General features: G+C 36.8%; 1 protein-coding gene across 2 annotated transcripts; it reads right to left on the bottom strand.

The window, feature by feature from the left end:
* Window positions 1–1774: 1774 nt before the first annotated feature.
* LOC133699709 (cysteine-rich receptor-like protein kinase 10) lies at window positions 1775–13451 on the bottom strand. 2 transcript variants are annotated; one of them, XM_062123093.1, is made up of 8 exons: window positions 12754–13451; window positions 12505–12663; window positions 12039–12158; window positions 3525–3646; window positions 3234–3444; window positions 2854–3091; window positions 2505–2655; window positions 1775–2393 (listed from the first exon to the last, which is right to left on the bottom strand). In XM_062123093.1, exons 1-8 carry the CDS (start codon window positions 13337–13339, stop codon window positions 2079–2081), a joined length of 1902 nt encoding a protein of 633 aa, XP_061979077.1. In that variant the 5' UTR covers window positions 13340–13451; the 3' UTR covers window positions 1775–2078. The 2 variants fall into 2 exon arrangements, with proteins under 2 accessions (XP_061979077.1, XP_061979076.1); XM_062123092.1 differs by having other exon boundaries at window positions 12505–13450.
* Between the last annotated feature and the right edge of the window lie 835 nt (window positions 13452–14286).

The raw sequence follows: 14286 nt of genomic DNA on the forward strand, positions 1-14286 counted from the left end.
TATATCTTTTTTCATTATAGGCTGTGTCTCTTGGACGTGAGCCGAGCCCGATAGAGCTGTTTGTGGAGACACACGTGCGGAGTCAAGACCGCCAAAAGGAGGCGCAACAGTTCGTTGATAACCGTGCTCAACATTTCGTGGTATGTTTGTTCAACCATTTTGTTTTGTAAGTTATTATGTTTATTGAATTGAATATGATGATTACTTTTTTTATTTTCAGGAGACCTATAATAATAATCGGTTGAGGGAGAGATACGGGAACGATATTTTGACCATTCCGGAATTTAATCCGGATTTGTGGATGGAGGTTGGATCGTCAGGTGGACCCGATAAAAATCGGTTTTACGAGCTCTCCAACACTACAGCCAACAACTTGCGGTCGACCCGTAGTGTTTCAACGGTTGGGAGCTCCCAATCGAAGGAGTTCGTGGCCTTGCAGCGACACACAGTTCAGCTCACCAAAAAATACGACCACCTATCAGCGGAGTACGCACAACTCAAAGCATCTCATGCAGAACAAAAAGCGGAGTATCAAGAGCTTCACGAAATGGTCATGAACATGGCAACACAGAGTGGAACGTGTGCGCCTAATCCTTTTTGGCCGTATAACCGCCAGCCTCCTCCAGGACCTCCTCCTCCTCCAGCTCCACCTTTATATTAATTTTTAATAAACATTATTTACCTTCAAAATTTCCTTTAATATTTTTTTTTGAAACAAATTCAGTTTGTAATGAATATTATATAACTTTGATTTTTTTTCTTTTGGATGTTCAATATAAATTTTATTTGCATAATTGGTTTGTATTACCATTAATTTATATAGTTTTATATTATATATTCTAAATAATTTTTTAAAAACAAAATTAGAAAAAAAACTATCACCAAGGGTTTTACCAACGGAATAAATCCGTCGGCAACTGACAGTAGCATTCCCGACGCATTTACAGACGGATATATTCGGTCGGTATTTTAAACACTCACCGACAGCCTTATAGACGGACTTAATCTGTCGGCATTTGACAATAGTTACAACACTTACCGACGACTTTACAGACGGATATATTCGGTCGGTATTTATCGACAGAGTTACCGACGGTTTGTATCCGTTGGTAACTCACGATATCACCGACGGAATAAAAATCTGTCGGTATATTTCAAGCGGGAATCTTTTTTTTGGTGCACAAATTTCGTCTGTAAAACCATCGGCAAATGGTTTTTTTGTTTTTCCGACTGATATAGCGACGGAATGCGGAATCATCGACGAAAGGAAAGGTGACAGACATATTCCGTCGGTGAGGATGTCGGTAAATAAATCACCAACAAACTTCTAATCACACACCGACGGAATATGTTCGTCGGTAAAACTGTGAAATCTTGTAGTGCTACCACAATCTTCACCACGTCATTTTGTTGTGGGGATCTAGGCACCGTTAGAAGTCTCTTTATACCATGATCTTCATAAAACTCATTAAAATCATTAGAACAAAATTCACCCTCCTATCCGTCCTAAATGATTTTATAAAATAATCACTTTTTTTTTAACTAATACTTTAAACTTCTTAAAACAACTAAACACATTAACATTTTCTTTTAAAAAGTATACTCAAGGCTTTCTACTATAAATATCAATAAAAAGTAGAAAATATAAGTTTTTACCAAACGAACATGGTTTGATAGGACCATAAACATCGATATGTATTTTTTGTAGGGTTTGATTTGCTCTTAATGTAGACTCTTTCAGAAAACTCTTGCAAAATTGTTTGCCCACTAAACATCCTTCACACCACTAAATTTGTTTTATTGAACACAAGAATCAATAAAAGGTATTGAGTTCAAATAAACTTTAGACAAGTTACCCCTTTACAAGAATATTGTAAATCCAACTTATAAGTATTTCATGATGTCAAAACCACAAAATAAATAGAAATTCATTCTACCAAAAGTGAAAACTATATTTGAGTTCTTAACGAATGACGCGGGCATCACAAGAATGTGTGTGTAAAACACTATTTCTTAAACATATGGTTGTGATCTTCCTAGACCATTATTAACGAGGGTATAACTCAGTAATTGATGCCTCATTTGCTGACAATGAGAGCTGTTTTGGCCTCTGAGGAATGAGTCACCCTTGAATTGTAGTCCATTGACGATGATATGTCTGATTGATATGTGCTGCTGTTCATAAAAAATGCTGGTTGAGAAGGTACTGGCAGAGTAAGAGAATAGCTGCTTAGCATTAGAACAATCGAAGCCATGGTTGGTCTATCAGCTATATTTTCTTGAACACACAGTAAACCAATATGGATGCATCTCGTCATTTCAGTTCTTGAACCAGTGCTCAAAGCAGGGTCTATAACATTCAAACCTGTGCCTTCCCTCCAATTTCTCCATGCCTACAACATTGATCAGTCACCATTAATTTATCAAACTTGCGTAGCTGAAAACAAGCCAGTATGCAGAAAAGAAAGTTGCATCTATAAAACCATAGATGAGTGTATACTTACATAGCTCAATAAATCCTCTACGGTTTCACCATTACGAAAACATTTGTTTTTCTGACCACTCACAATCTCCAAGATTAGCACGCCGAAACTAAACACGTCTGATTTCACTGAGAATCGTCCATGCATCGCATACTCTGGAGCCATGTAGCCACTGCGTATCAACATTAATGATGAGGTCAATTTCAATTAACGTTAATACTGTCTCCAACATGGTTATATTCGAATGTTTGAAGATGATTCTAGCAGTTTCAGTTTTCATTGTGCTACCCTATTTGAAGCAGGCTATCAGTAAGAAGTTATCATAATTGTAATCACTGTAACTACATGCTCTGCTTGTCTAGATACTTACTATGTCCCCACGATTCTACTTGTATTGCCTTGAGTTTCATCCATCACGAACAATCTTGCCATCCCGAAATCGGAAATTCTAGGATTCATGTCTGCATCCAATAAAATGTTGCTAGCTTTGAGATCGCGATGGATGATTCGAAGGCGAGAGTCCTCATGAAGGTAAAGAAGTCCACGAGCAATGCCTCCAATGATCTTGTAACGCGTTTCCCAGTCCAACTGTTCTCGCCTCACTTGATCTAGAGACAACATAATTGGACGAGATTAAATGTTATATGGATCTAACTTTGTAGAGATTAAAGTTTGTCAAAGTTTTGAAGTAGTCTTGCACATAATTAGGTTCTGAAAGCAAAATAAAATCAGCTTAACTTGTAGCCTTACTGAATATGAAGTGATCAAGGCTGGCATTAGGCACAAACTCGTAGATAAGAAGCCTTTCGATTCCTTGCAAGCAAAATCCTTGAAGTCTAACTAAATTCCGGTGTTGTAGCTTGGCAACCAACACGACTTCATTTTTAAATTCTAAATCTCCTTGTCCAGAATCCTTGGAAAGTCTTTTGACTGCTACCTCTTGTCCATTGGAAAGAGTACCCTGAAAATATTACATTTCAAACACCGCGAATTTCTCTTGCATTTATGCTTCTCAATGGATATCCTTCAATTAAGTATTACCTTGTAAACAGAACCAAATCCACCTTGTCCAAGCTTATTTTCCTCAGAAAAGTTATCTGTTGCAGCTCTAATAGTACCGAAGTCGAATTGCAAGGATTCTGCTGTTATTATTTCATCCACAGCTTCACAAAACAAACAAGTTAACACACTTGCATACGACATTCAACGCATTTCTTAAGCATTTTTTGTCCGTAGGAACTTTGCTTTGTTAAATTTCAAATATAATTTTTTAAAGAAGTATGTTCAATGTTCAAGTAGAATACGATTAGTCTCAGTTTAATCCAAGAGAGAGTTTTGTTGAATTGCTGCTTGAATTGATGAAATGGCTTAGGTTAGATTGGCGGTGTGTTATTATAGCCTTGTTATATGGGATAAAATTCCATTGCATGTTCTAAATAATAATAAAATGTGATTATATTAAAAGAATTCCTTAACTAAGAAAGTAATAACCTAATTGCTAGTATAAATAGATTATGATAGTGGCTACTTTAGAGGTGCTTTTAATATTAATTATGAGTAGTAGAACCATAAATCTTGATGGAAATTAAGGACAGGTCAAAAGATGTGATTGTTTCTAGTATGGATACCTGGAAATTCTTTGATGCACAAAGTGATGTTTTTGAGAGGCTTAATAGTTGCGTGGTGAGAGATTCCTTGCATGTAGTCAGATTTTAGGTAGCGAGGTATTTGTGTGAGAGATTGATTAGTGGCCATAATTCCTATTTTTATACAAAAAGTTTTTTACAATAAATTGTCAAACTACAATAAATTTTATTTTCTATTATTTTTGGATTTAGCGGATTTCGTCCCAACATAAATTTCAAGCATTTGAAGATACAATAATTTATGATTTTGGACAAAGAATTTGATGTAATTAGGCCTAAGATAACAAGTGATTTTGGACAGTTAGGTGTGGATCTTCCACAACTAGATGAAACTATGCCCTAGACAGGCAGTCAGGTGTAGATCTGTCACAACTAGATGAGAATCTACTCCAAATAGATTACATGGATGACTTAACAAATATATTTACGGACCCGTGGGATAGGTCAAAGCCTAAGAGGAGGTCTGATTATACCAGATCAGAATAACGGCTAAAAAAGGCTATGACTTTTGATCCGATCGTTCGATCGCGCTTAAATTTTTACATGAGTTTTTGAATGTCATTTTCCCTACCGTCGAATCTTTAGATATCAAAAATCTCATCGAGACCCTTTAGTTTTGGTAGATTTTGTGTTTTTCCTTTTTATTTTTGGATTTCTCATTCTATGTTTCTTTTTGTTGTAATTTCGAATTTTTGTTTTCTTCCTAGTTAAGGTAGGGTTTCTGGCCTATTTAAGGCTATGTAAACCTCCTAAAGAGGCAAACTTCATTATCATTAGTTTAATAAAATTTTGAATTTGGGGCTCACGTCTGTATGTATTTTTGCCCATTAAAATATTATGTTTTCTTTGTTTCATTGTTGTCCTTAGCTTCTACCTTTATTAGTTGGTATCAGAGCCCAATAATCCTAGGTTTATTGTGTTGTGTGCTGCAATCCTGTGGAAGAGGATTTGTTTGTTGTTGTGTGCACTAACAAACCATAATGGGAAATGGTTGTGGAGCAGGGCATAGCCAAGAAAGGGATGAGGAGCCAAGACATGGTTGTGTCCAGGAGGTCATATCATTGAAGACATATAAAGGCGCGCAGATCAATGAATTAATCTGTAGGCTAAAGAAGAGGGACCTACAAGATCAGAAGCAGCGTGACTAGGACTAGGAGAGTGACCTAGGGTCCTTAGCCATTACTGAAAATTAGAGGCGAATTCAAAAGAGATAACCCTTTAAGTGAGAAGAGAACATATCTGGGGATTTTGGCTTTCATGTCAAAATTCCTGAGTTTTCAATTACTGGTGGAAGAATTCATAGACCGGATGAAAAAGATTGAGAGGATTTTTTTAGTATAAGAAAGTGTGTGAACAGAAACTAGTTAAATTGATTGTAATTAGATTAAAGGGCAAGTCATCTGTATGGTAGGAGTAATTGATGAACAGACAAGAGAGATAAAGAAAGGCTAGAAGCTAGGACAAGATGAAAAATAAGATGAGAGAACACTTTCTTCCTTTGTCTACTTCCAAACTCTATATAAGAGGCTCCACATGCTGAAACAATGAGGTAAATTTGTCAATGACTACACTAGTGAGTTCTACCAACTAGTTTCCATGAATGATCTGTAGAAACAAAAGAGCATCTAGTGGCAAGATATCTTAGTGGTTTACGTCAGTCTATTCAGGATGTACCGTGTCTTTAGGCCTTGTGGATGGTTTTATAAGCATATCAAAAAGCTCTAATGGTGGAGAAGCAGCAAGCTACTAGGACTTTTAGCAAAAAAAAATAGGGATGAACAGAATAATAAAGGACATAGTAGTGATCCAAGGCAAACCACAAACCAGACTTTGCTGAATCAAGAAAATCAACGGCAATAGGGCAAGGTTTTGGCTTTAGATTTTGCTGTTTTAGATGTGGTGAGGTGAGACATCAGATTAATGAGTGTAGAAAACCAAAGAGTCATCTAGGAAAGAATATGCTAGTGCAGTAAGAGCCCATGAATTTCACTAATAATGATGATTCATATAACAATATGGATGTTTTTCTTGTAGATGGCAATACAACCCTTATAATCAGAAATAGTTTTTTGACTTCCAAGGGTAATTCAGATAAGGATTGGAGGCATAGTATTATCTTCCACTCTACATGCACTGTTAAAGACAAAGTTTGCAGTTTGATCATAGATAGTGGGAGCTGCGAGAATATGGTCTTTGTGAATGCAGTGAGGAAACTTTAGCTAACGACTGAATTCACCCTAAACCTTACAAATTGACATGGTTGAATAGAGATACCGGGGTAATTGGGGATAAACGCTGCTTTGTTTCTTTTTCCATGGGTAAAAAATGCTTTGATAGTGTTTGGTGTGATATGGTATCAATAGATGATTGTCATATTTTATTAGGTAGGCCGTGGCAGTTTGATAGGAGTATTGTTCATGATGGAAAAAAGAATACTTATACCCTTAGCATTAAAGGGAAGCATATAGTTTTGGCACTTGTGAGAGAGAAGATGGAAACGAAGGCTGATGGTGGAAGAACTTGTTGTCTTCATCATAATTTATGGAGGAAATAAGGAGTGAGCGAGTGTTATTTGCCCTAATACTTAGGAGTACAATGAGGGAGGAGGAAGATTAGGATGACTGTCCCGAGGATGCATGGGTTGTGTTGGAAGAATTTTCAAATTTAATGCCAAATGAGTTGCCCTAAGATTTACCTCCCATGAGAGAGATACAACACCAAATTGACTCAATGTCAGGTTCTAGCCTGCCAAATAAAACAACTTATAGACTTAGCCCTAAAGAAGCCGAATAATTACAGAGACGGGTAGTGGAGTTACTGGAAAAAGGTTATATCTAGGAAAGTATGAATCCTTAAGTAATGCCCACCCTTTTAGTCCCTAAAAAGGATGGGTCATGGCATATGTGTGTAAATAGTTGGGCCATTAACTATATTACAGTAAAATACAGGTACCTTATACCATATCTAGATGACATTTTAGACTAGGTATTCTCCAAGATTGATATCAAAAGTGGACATCATCATAACATAATCAAACTAGGGGATTAATGGAAGACAATTCAAAACTCACCATGAGTTATATGAGTGGATGATCTTGCCATTTGGATTGTCTAATGCTCCAAGCACATACATGAGGTTAATCCATCAGGTATTGAGGTCATTTATGGGCAGATTTATTATGCTCTATTTCGATTAAATCCTAATTTATAGTCCCACTCCGAAGTCTTATTTGGAGCACCTACGAGTTGTTTTCAATAATTTGAGGGAGGAAAAATTGCATGTCAACTAAAAGAAATGTAAGTTCTTCACTGATACTGTTTCTTTTTTAGGCTTTATTGTATCTGTTAATGGTATTCAGGCTGATCAAAGTAAGATGTCTGTGATTTTTGAGTGGTTGACATCAAAAAAACATTCATGATGTTCGGAGTTTTCATGGCCTTGTATTTTTTTTATAGAAGATCTATCACAAACTTCAATTCCCTTATCACATTCATTATTGAGTGCCTAAACGGATGTAGTTTTCAGTGGATAGATGGGGCTGAAACCAGTTTTCAACTAGTGAAGCAGAAGATGACTGAAGCTCCATTTTTGGCATTACCAAACTTTAAAAAGCTATTTGAAGTAAATTATGATACTTTTAGGGTAGGCATTGAGGGAGTTCTTAATCAGGATAGGTGTCTCATTGCCTTCTTTAGTGAGAAACTATCCAGCTTAAATAAGAACTATTCCATATATGATCTAGAGTTTTACGTTATTGTTTATATTCTAAAGCATTGAAGGCATTACCTTATGCAGACGGAGTTTATTTTAATTACTGGTCACGAAGCTCTGAAGTATATAAATGGGCAGTATAAGCTAAGTCGTCGACATGCAAAATGGATGTTGTTTTTGCAAGAGTTCACTTTTTCATTAAAACACCAATCACGCAGCCTAAGTAAGTTCTTAAAGATGGCCCATTTTATAGCCTGCTGAAAGACCATGGATGTATCTCGGGTAGCCCAACTTTACTTTAGTGAGATGGTTCCTTTGCATGGCATTCCCAAGTCCATCACTTTGGATAGAGATGTCAAATTCATGAGTAATTTTTGGAAGAGTTCGTGGGGAAGGATGGGAACTCAATTGAACTTTAACAGTGCTTACCACCCTTAGACAGATGGGCAGACAGGGGTCATTAATCATAGCCTCAGCAACTTACTACAAAGCCTGGTTGGAGATAAGCCAAAGTATTAGGATATAGCATTGTCATAGGCGAAGTTTTCTTATAATAGGTCTCGTAATCAGACAACCCAACTGAGTCCCTTTGAGATTGTTTATGGACAAAATCCTTCTGAAATATTAGAGCTAATTCTTGTTCCTCGCATCGGATGATTAAGCATCCAAGCTACTGATATGGCAAATTACTTGCATGGCATTCATGAGTAGTGTTGCTACCCAATTTTTGACCCATATTTTGATAAATTTTCAAATAAAAAATAAATAATAATAATAATAATAATAATAATAAGGGTTTACATGTGGCGTTACCATAGAGCATCAGGGTTAAAGAAGCAATATGTCAAGGAAATAATTACTGAATCATATATAATTACTGCAATACCATAGATATATGATTTGATTCGTGCTGGTTATGGAAAATAATCACTGCAATAAAAAATACTATATATATAGGATTTGTTGGTGTTAGTTATAGAAGACAATCTCTACAATAATTATTGCAATATTTCCTTAAATAAAATGTGTAGAGATTTTCTATATAAGTGAACATCCAGCCATATGCCGAGGAGGAGGAAAATTTACAGAGGACAAATTTTTAAAGAGAGAAATTTAGGGCAAACACAAAAAACCCTAAATCTAATTTTTTTCTCCTGGCCTAAACCAAGTCGTCGCCCCCATCTTTCTAATTTTTTTCCTCTCTAAGCCAGCCACCAGCGAGAGCCCATTTATTTCTCCATCTCAGCCACTGCACCCCCACAGATACCCGACCACAGCACCAACAGTCCCTTCTCCCCGAGTCCAGCCTTTTCCCTTCGTTTTCTTCTTCCCCTCAGCCGACCAAAGAACACACCAGCCCCTCTGCCTTTCCATCTCTTCTTCATCCTCTCATCTTCAAGTCTAAGCCAGCCACCAGCGGCTCCCCCAGCTTTGGAGATTTTGGTCACAGAACCCCCAAGCCTCCAACAGCCTTTCCCTCTCATCAACAACCCACCATTTTCCTCTTCAGCCAACCGACCTTCCCTCTCTGTCAACACAGCCCCCAGAAACGGCTCTCCCGCAATCTTCCTCCTCACTGGCTATTTCCTCTGCAACAGCGTTGCAATAGCAACACCAAAAATTAACATGACAGCACTGCAAGCTTTAGCAGCTTCAGCCTCTGCACTGTAACCTTCAGCAACAGCGTTGTGACCAGTCTCGCCTCTGCACCAGCAGCTGGTCCTAGTCGCCTTCCTTGCCATATCTCTTCCCCATCGCCCTAGCAGTAGCCGTGTTTTCTTCTCTGCACCGGGTGCAAGAAGCAGCAGGGCCATAGGTTGCTCCTCCAGCAGCATCCTTCTTTTCCCTGCAGAAATTGCACTGTTCGTAGCAACACTGAAGGGCCACCATTGAGACAATCATCTTTCAGCCAGCAAACCTGTCTCCACTGGGAATAGCGAGCAGGGGCGTCCTTCATGAGCAGCGCCCAGTCGTCTCCCTCCACTTCGCCTCCAGCCGTTGCCTCGCAGGTAAGTCTCTCTTTCACTGGTTTTTGCTAAATTAATTACCTTGCCACTGTAGCATGCATATGCATGCAACAGTGGCAGAACCGGTTACTGGTGTGAGCCAGTAACCGGGTTGAGCCTTGCTAAATCCCGTCAAGCCCACAATTAATTGTCATTAACTGTGATGCTTGTGTTTTTTTTTTTAATAAAAAATATATGAAAAATGTTTTTTTTTGTGTTGCATACGGCCAATACCCTAACATGTTTTGAATGTTTTTTTATATAAAAAAAATATATTGGAAGTTTTGAAAATGTGTTTTTGCATGGATTTCTTAAACACAACAAAAAAATTGTTTTCTTGCATTTCTGGATTTTACAACATGTTTGTAAAACTCCAAAGGGTATTGGCCAATATTCAAAAAAATATAAAAATCTTATTTTGGGGGGAATTAATCTATTATTCACCGTTAATGTTTGGATAAAGAAACCCCAAAGGGATGAATATCCAAAATATTATTGGGAATAACTTGTTATTATTCACCGTTAATGTTTGGATAAAGAAACCCCAAAGGGATGAATATCCAAAATATTATTGGGAATAACTTGTTATTATTCACCGTTAATGTTTGGATAAAGAAACCCCAAAGGGATGAATATCCAAAATATTATTGGGAATAATTTGTTATTATTCGCTGTTAATGTTTGGATAAAGAAACCCAAAGTGGTTAATATCCAAAATATTTTTCTAGGAATAATAAGTCATTACACATCCTTGAAAGAAGCCTTGATTGTAATCGTGGACATTTCAATTTTTTTTTTTTACTCCGCAGTTTACGAGCCGTAAGAGTATGAAATACTAAGGGAAAAATGAGCTTTTAAAGCACATGGAATCTCCTTGGATTTCTATCTTAATAAATTTAGTTTGAATCAAACCTAGGAAAATTGATGGGATTAGAAAACACCAACACCATAGCAATTATAAGACAAACCAAATTAACACCAAGCAGCTTACCTTAGGTAGGGCGTACTAGGGGTGCTAATACCTTCCCTTTACGCAACCAGTCCCTTGCCTTAGAATCTCTGAAAGACCAGTGAGGTTTCCTAGTGACCATAATACTAGGTGGCGACTCCCTTTATCCACAATCAAAACAAAAGACCCCGAAACCAATCGAGGATCGCCGCGACGTCGCGACCCGCTCGCGAGGGTGCGACAAGTAGGTCAAGCAAACTATCGATGACAACAATGCCATATATATAAAGCCCTAGCCTATACTCATAGTAAAAGAGTGGTGTTTGAGGTTGGTGATTTGGTATAGGCAGTCCTTACACGTGACAGGTTTTTAGTGGGTGAGTATAACAATTTGAAGGAAAAGAAGATACATCTTTATAAGGTGTTATAGAAGATAAATGACAATTCTTACAGGATTCACCTTCCTCATCATATAAGTTCTTATGATGTCTTCAATGTCTAGCACTTGACTTCTTATTTAGGGGAGGAATAGAACTTGATGAAAAGGTCAAGGACCAACTAGATGAGGATTTGCCTTAGAAAGTGATGTAGTTAAGCCTGCGATAACAAGTGATTCTGGGTAGTCATGTATGAATATGCCACAACTAGATGTGGATCTGCCGTAGAAAGATTATATGGATAACCTATCAGATGCATTTATAGACTAATGGGATAGGTCAAGGACCAATAGGAGGTGTGGTCATGTCAGACCAGAATAACATCTTAAAAGGGCCATAACTTTTGATCCGATCATTGGATCATACTCAAATTTTTACAATAGCTTCTAAACTTATTTTTGTTACAGTGGCTAATATGTCTCTATGTGGACCGTCAGATCTTTAGATATTGAAAATCTCACAAAGGCCCTCTGGTTTTGACAGGTTTTTGTGATTTTCCTTTTTATTTTCATATTTCTTGTTTTATGCTTCTTTCCTTTATAATTTCAGAGTTTTTTTTTTTAATTTCCTAGTTGAGATATGGTTTTTGATTTTAGGCTTTGTAAATCTCCTAAAAAACAAACTTCATTGTCATTATTTTAGAGAGACTAAACTTGTGAATTTAAGGCTCACGTCTACAATTTTATTTGGCCATTAAAATATTATGTGTTCTTTGTTTAATTGTTATCTTTAGCTTCCGCTTGCATAAGAAATGATATGAAAGCCTTGTATGGAAAAGAACCGACAACATGTAACATTTTACTTACTTTGTACTGCTTCCTTTGGCTTCTGGATTTTTAAAAAGATGCAGATGCAAAAAATAAGTATTACAACGCCTATTGGAACAACTATGATAATGGTAGTTCGTGCTTTGTTGCTCTTCTTTCCTGCACAAATTAACCAGTGCAGCCGTATTAAATAAAAGTAAGTTGACTGCTAAATTTTAATTAGAAAAATAGTAGAGAAAATTAAACTGATGACCCCAACTACGAACTTAAGACAGAAGGGGAAGAATTGGTTGACATTATTCAATCTTATTTTACTGCTCTTGCCAAACAAGTGACAACTTGTCGAGTATTCAACTGAAAATAGACATGAAAAATAGTTATATTTAAATATAAATTAATGTTTTTTAAACTGTAACCAATTCTGGAAGGAGGCTAATTCAGAGCTGCACAATTAGACCACTTGTAGAATGGAATCCATGTAAATTAACAATATTTCAGGGCATACCGTCTGCTGGTGGAGGAGGAGGCGCTGATGGTGCTTTTGGTGATGGCGGTGTTGGAGACTGTAGTGTGGCAGGAGTATCTCCAAAGAAAGGGTAGACTTCAAACCTGATATTGCAGCTTGGTGTTATAATTATGGCTCCTTGTTTTCCACCACAACATACTGCAATCTCCCGAAAAGCCCCAGCGAGGCAATAATCACATTGCTGCTTAGATAAATCAGGCGTGCATTGAACAAGTCCATATAACGTACCAAATCCGGCTATTAATTCAGTTCCTGTAGCAAACTTTCGAAGAGAGTTCCCTGATGCAGCTGTGCTTCTAAGTCTTCTTACTAATGTTAAAAGAACCTGATTGAACTGATCCACATCTGTGACACTGTCCCTGTTGTTAAAGTGGGATAGTGGACGGTCTTCCATGACACCAAATATGGATCTGTTTGAGTATCGTAACATGCAGGTAATATAAACTACCATTGCCTCTTTCTGGTTAGGACAAACCTGTAAGATCTTACCCGCAGTTATTCCAATACAACTTCGACATTCGTTTACATCAACATCTCCTCTGCAAAGTGCGATTGCATTTACTTGTTCAGGACCAGTTTGGCCAACAGATGTATTGTAAAATCCTTGATCGATTTGGGTATTGGAATCCAGGGAAGACAGGAGACTCCTGAGGTTTCTATGGAAATTGCTGTTGGTAGTGTAGTTACCTACATCATTTTGACAGCTATAAGACAAGAAGACCTGAGGTTGAGCTATGGTTAGAGAAACTAGGTGCACAATGAAGTAACCAAATGACAACAACTTTGTTTGTCTTAAAAAATCCATGGGCACCATTGCTCTCTCTTCCTCAAGACACTAAATTAGATTTGTAGTGGATGGAGAGCTGATGAATTCATTAAACAAGGAAAGACAATCATGCATTTTACACTCGTCAATTAACAGTGTTGAGACTGGGATGGACTGGAAAAGTCAGGTCGTCCATGAGTCTATGATCAAGTAGAAGCAAATGAGTCAACGATCACATCACATTGTGAGTTAATTGATTTAGTTCCTTTTGTCTAGTAAAAATAATTAATTAATCCTTATATTTTTATAACCTATATGTTTCAACGATGTGTTTAAAATTTGTTCATAGCTCACTCCTTTCGTCAATTCCATGTTGTTTTTCAATTAAGTTAGTACATATCATTTTTATAAAATTTGTTCATATCATTTTTATTTCGAATATAATATCAAATATGTGAATAAAACTTACAGCACTTATTTGGATTTCATTATAACAATGACAAGAACAATATATTCAAAATGAAGAATGAAACTTTTAATTCATAATTCATCAGATTACATCTTGAGCATTGAGATCTGTAGCTTCTTCTTTTTTTCTTTCTAATTTGTACAGAAAAAAGATGAAGTGGGTATATGGTATACCACTTTTCTTGAGCACCGATATGATGACTGATAAAGAAATATATCTCTAACAACCAAATTAAAAGCAGCATTTATTCTCTTTAACGTACAGTTTTTTAAACCTTGGAGTTGACCTTAAAAGTATTTTAGTTGGCTCATAAATTTGGCTCCTATATATTTTTGATCAACAGGTTCAGATTTAATGCTGTATTTAAAAAACTAAGATTGCATGTGAAATTACTGTGGCCCCTGTTAGTAATCACAGTGGATCACAGTATAATTTCTAGTTGGTTTTTTTCTTTGGGTTTTTATATTTTGATCATCAATTTTTTAAAAAAATTTGATCATTTTATGTTGTTCTAGTTTGTGAGTGG

Source organism: Populus nigra, chromosome 7 (genome assembly GCF_951802175.1).
Source record: "Populus nigra chromosome 7, ddPopNigr1.1, whole genome shotgun sequence".
In the NCBI taxonomy this organism is placed as follows: Eukaryota; Viridiplantae; Streptophyta; class Magnoliopsida; order Malpighiales; family Salicaceae; genus Populus; species Populus nigra.

Excerpts from the sequence above, each read along its gene's own strand:
- LOC133699709 (XM_062123092.1), bottom strand. The coding sequence starts at position 13,339 with ATGGTGCCCATGGATTTTTTAAGACAAACAAAGTTGTTGTCATTTGGT. Across the intron at positions 3,445-3,524 it reads GATTTGGTTCTGTTTACAAG|GGTACTCTTTCCAATGGACA; the intron begins GTAATACTTAAT and ends TAATATTTTCAG. Across the intron at positions 3,092-3,233 it reads CCTTGATCACTTCATATTCA|ATCAAGTGAGGCGAGAACAG; the intron begins GTAAGGCTACAA and ends TGTTGTCTCTAG.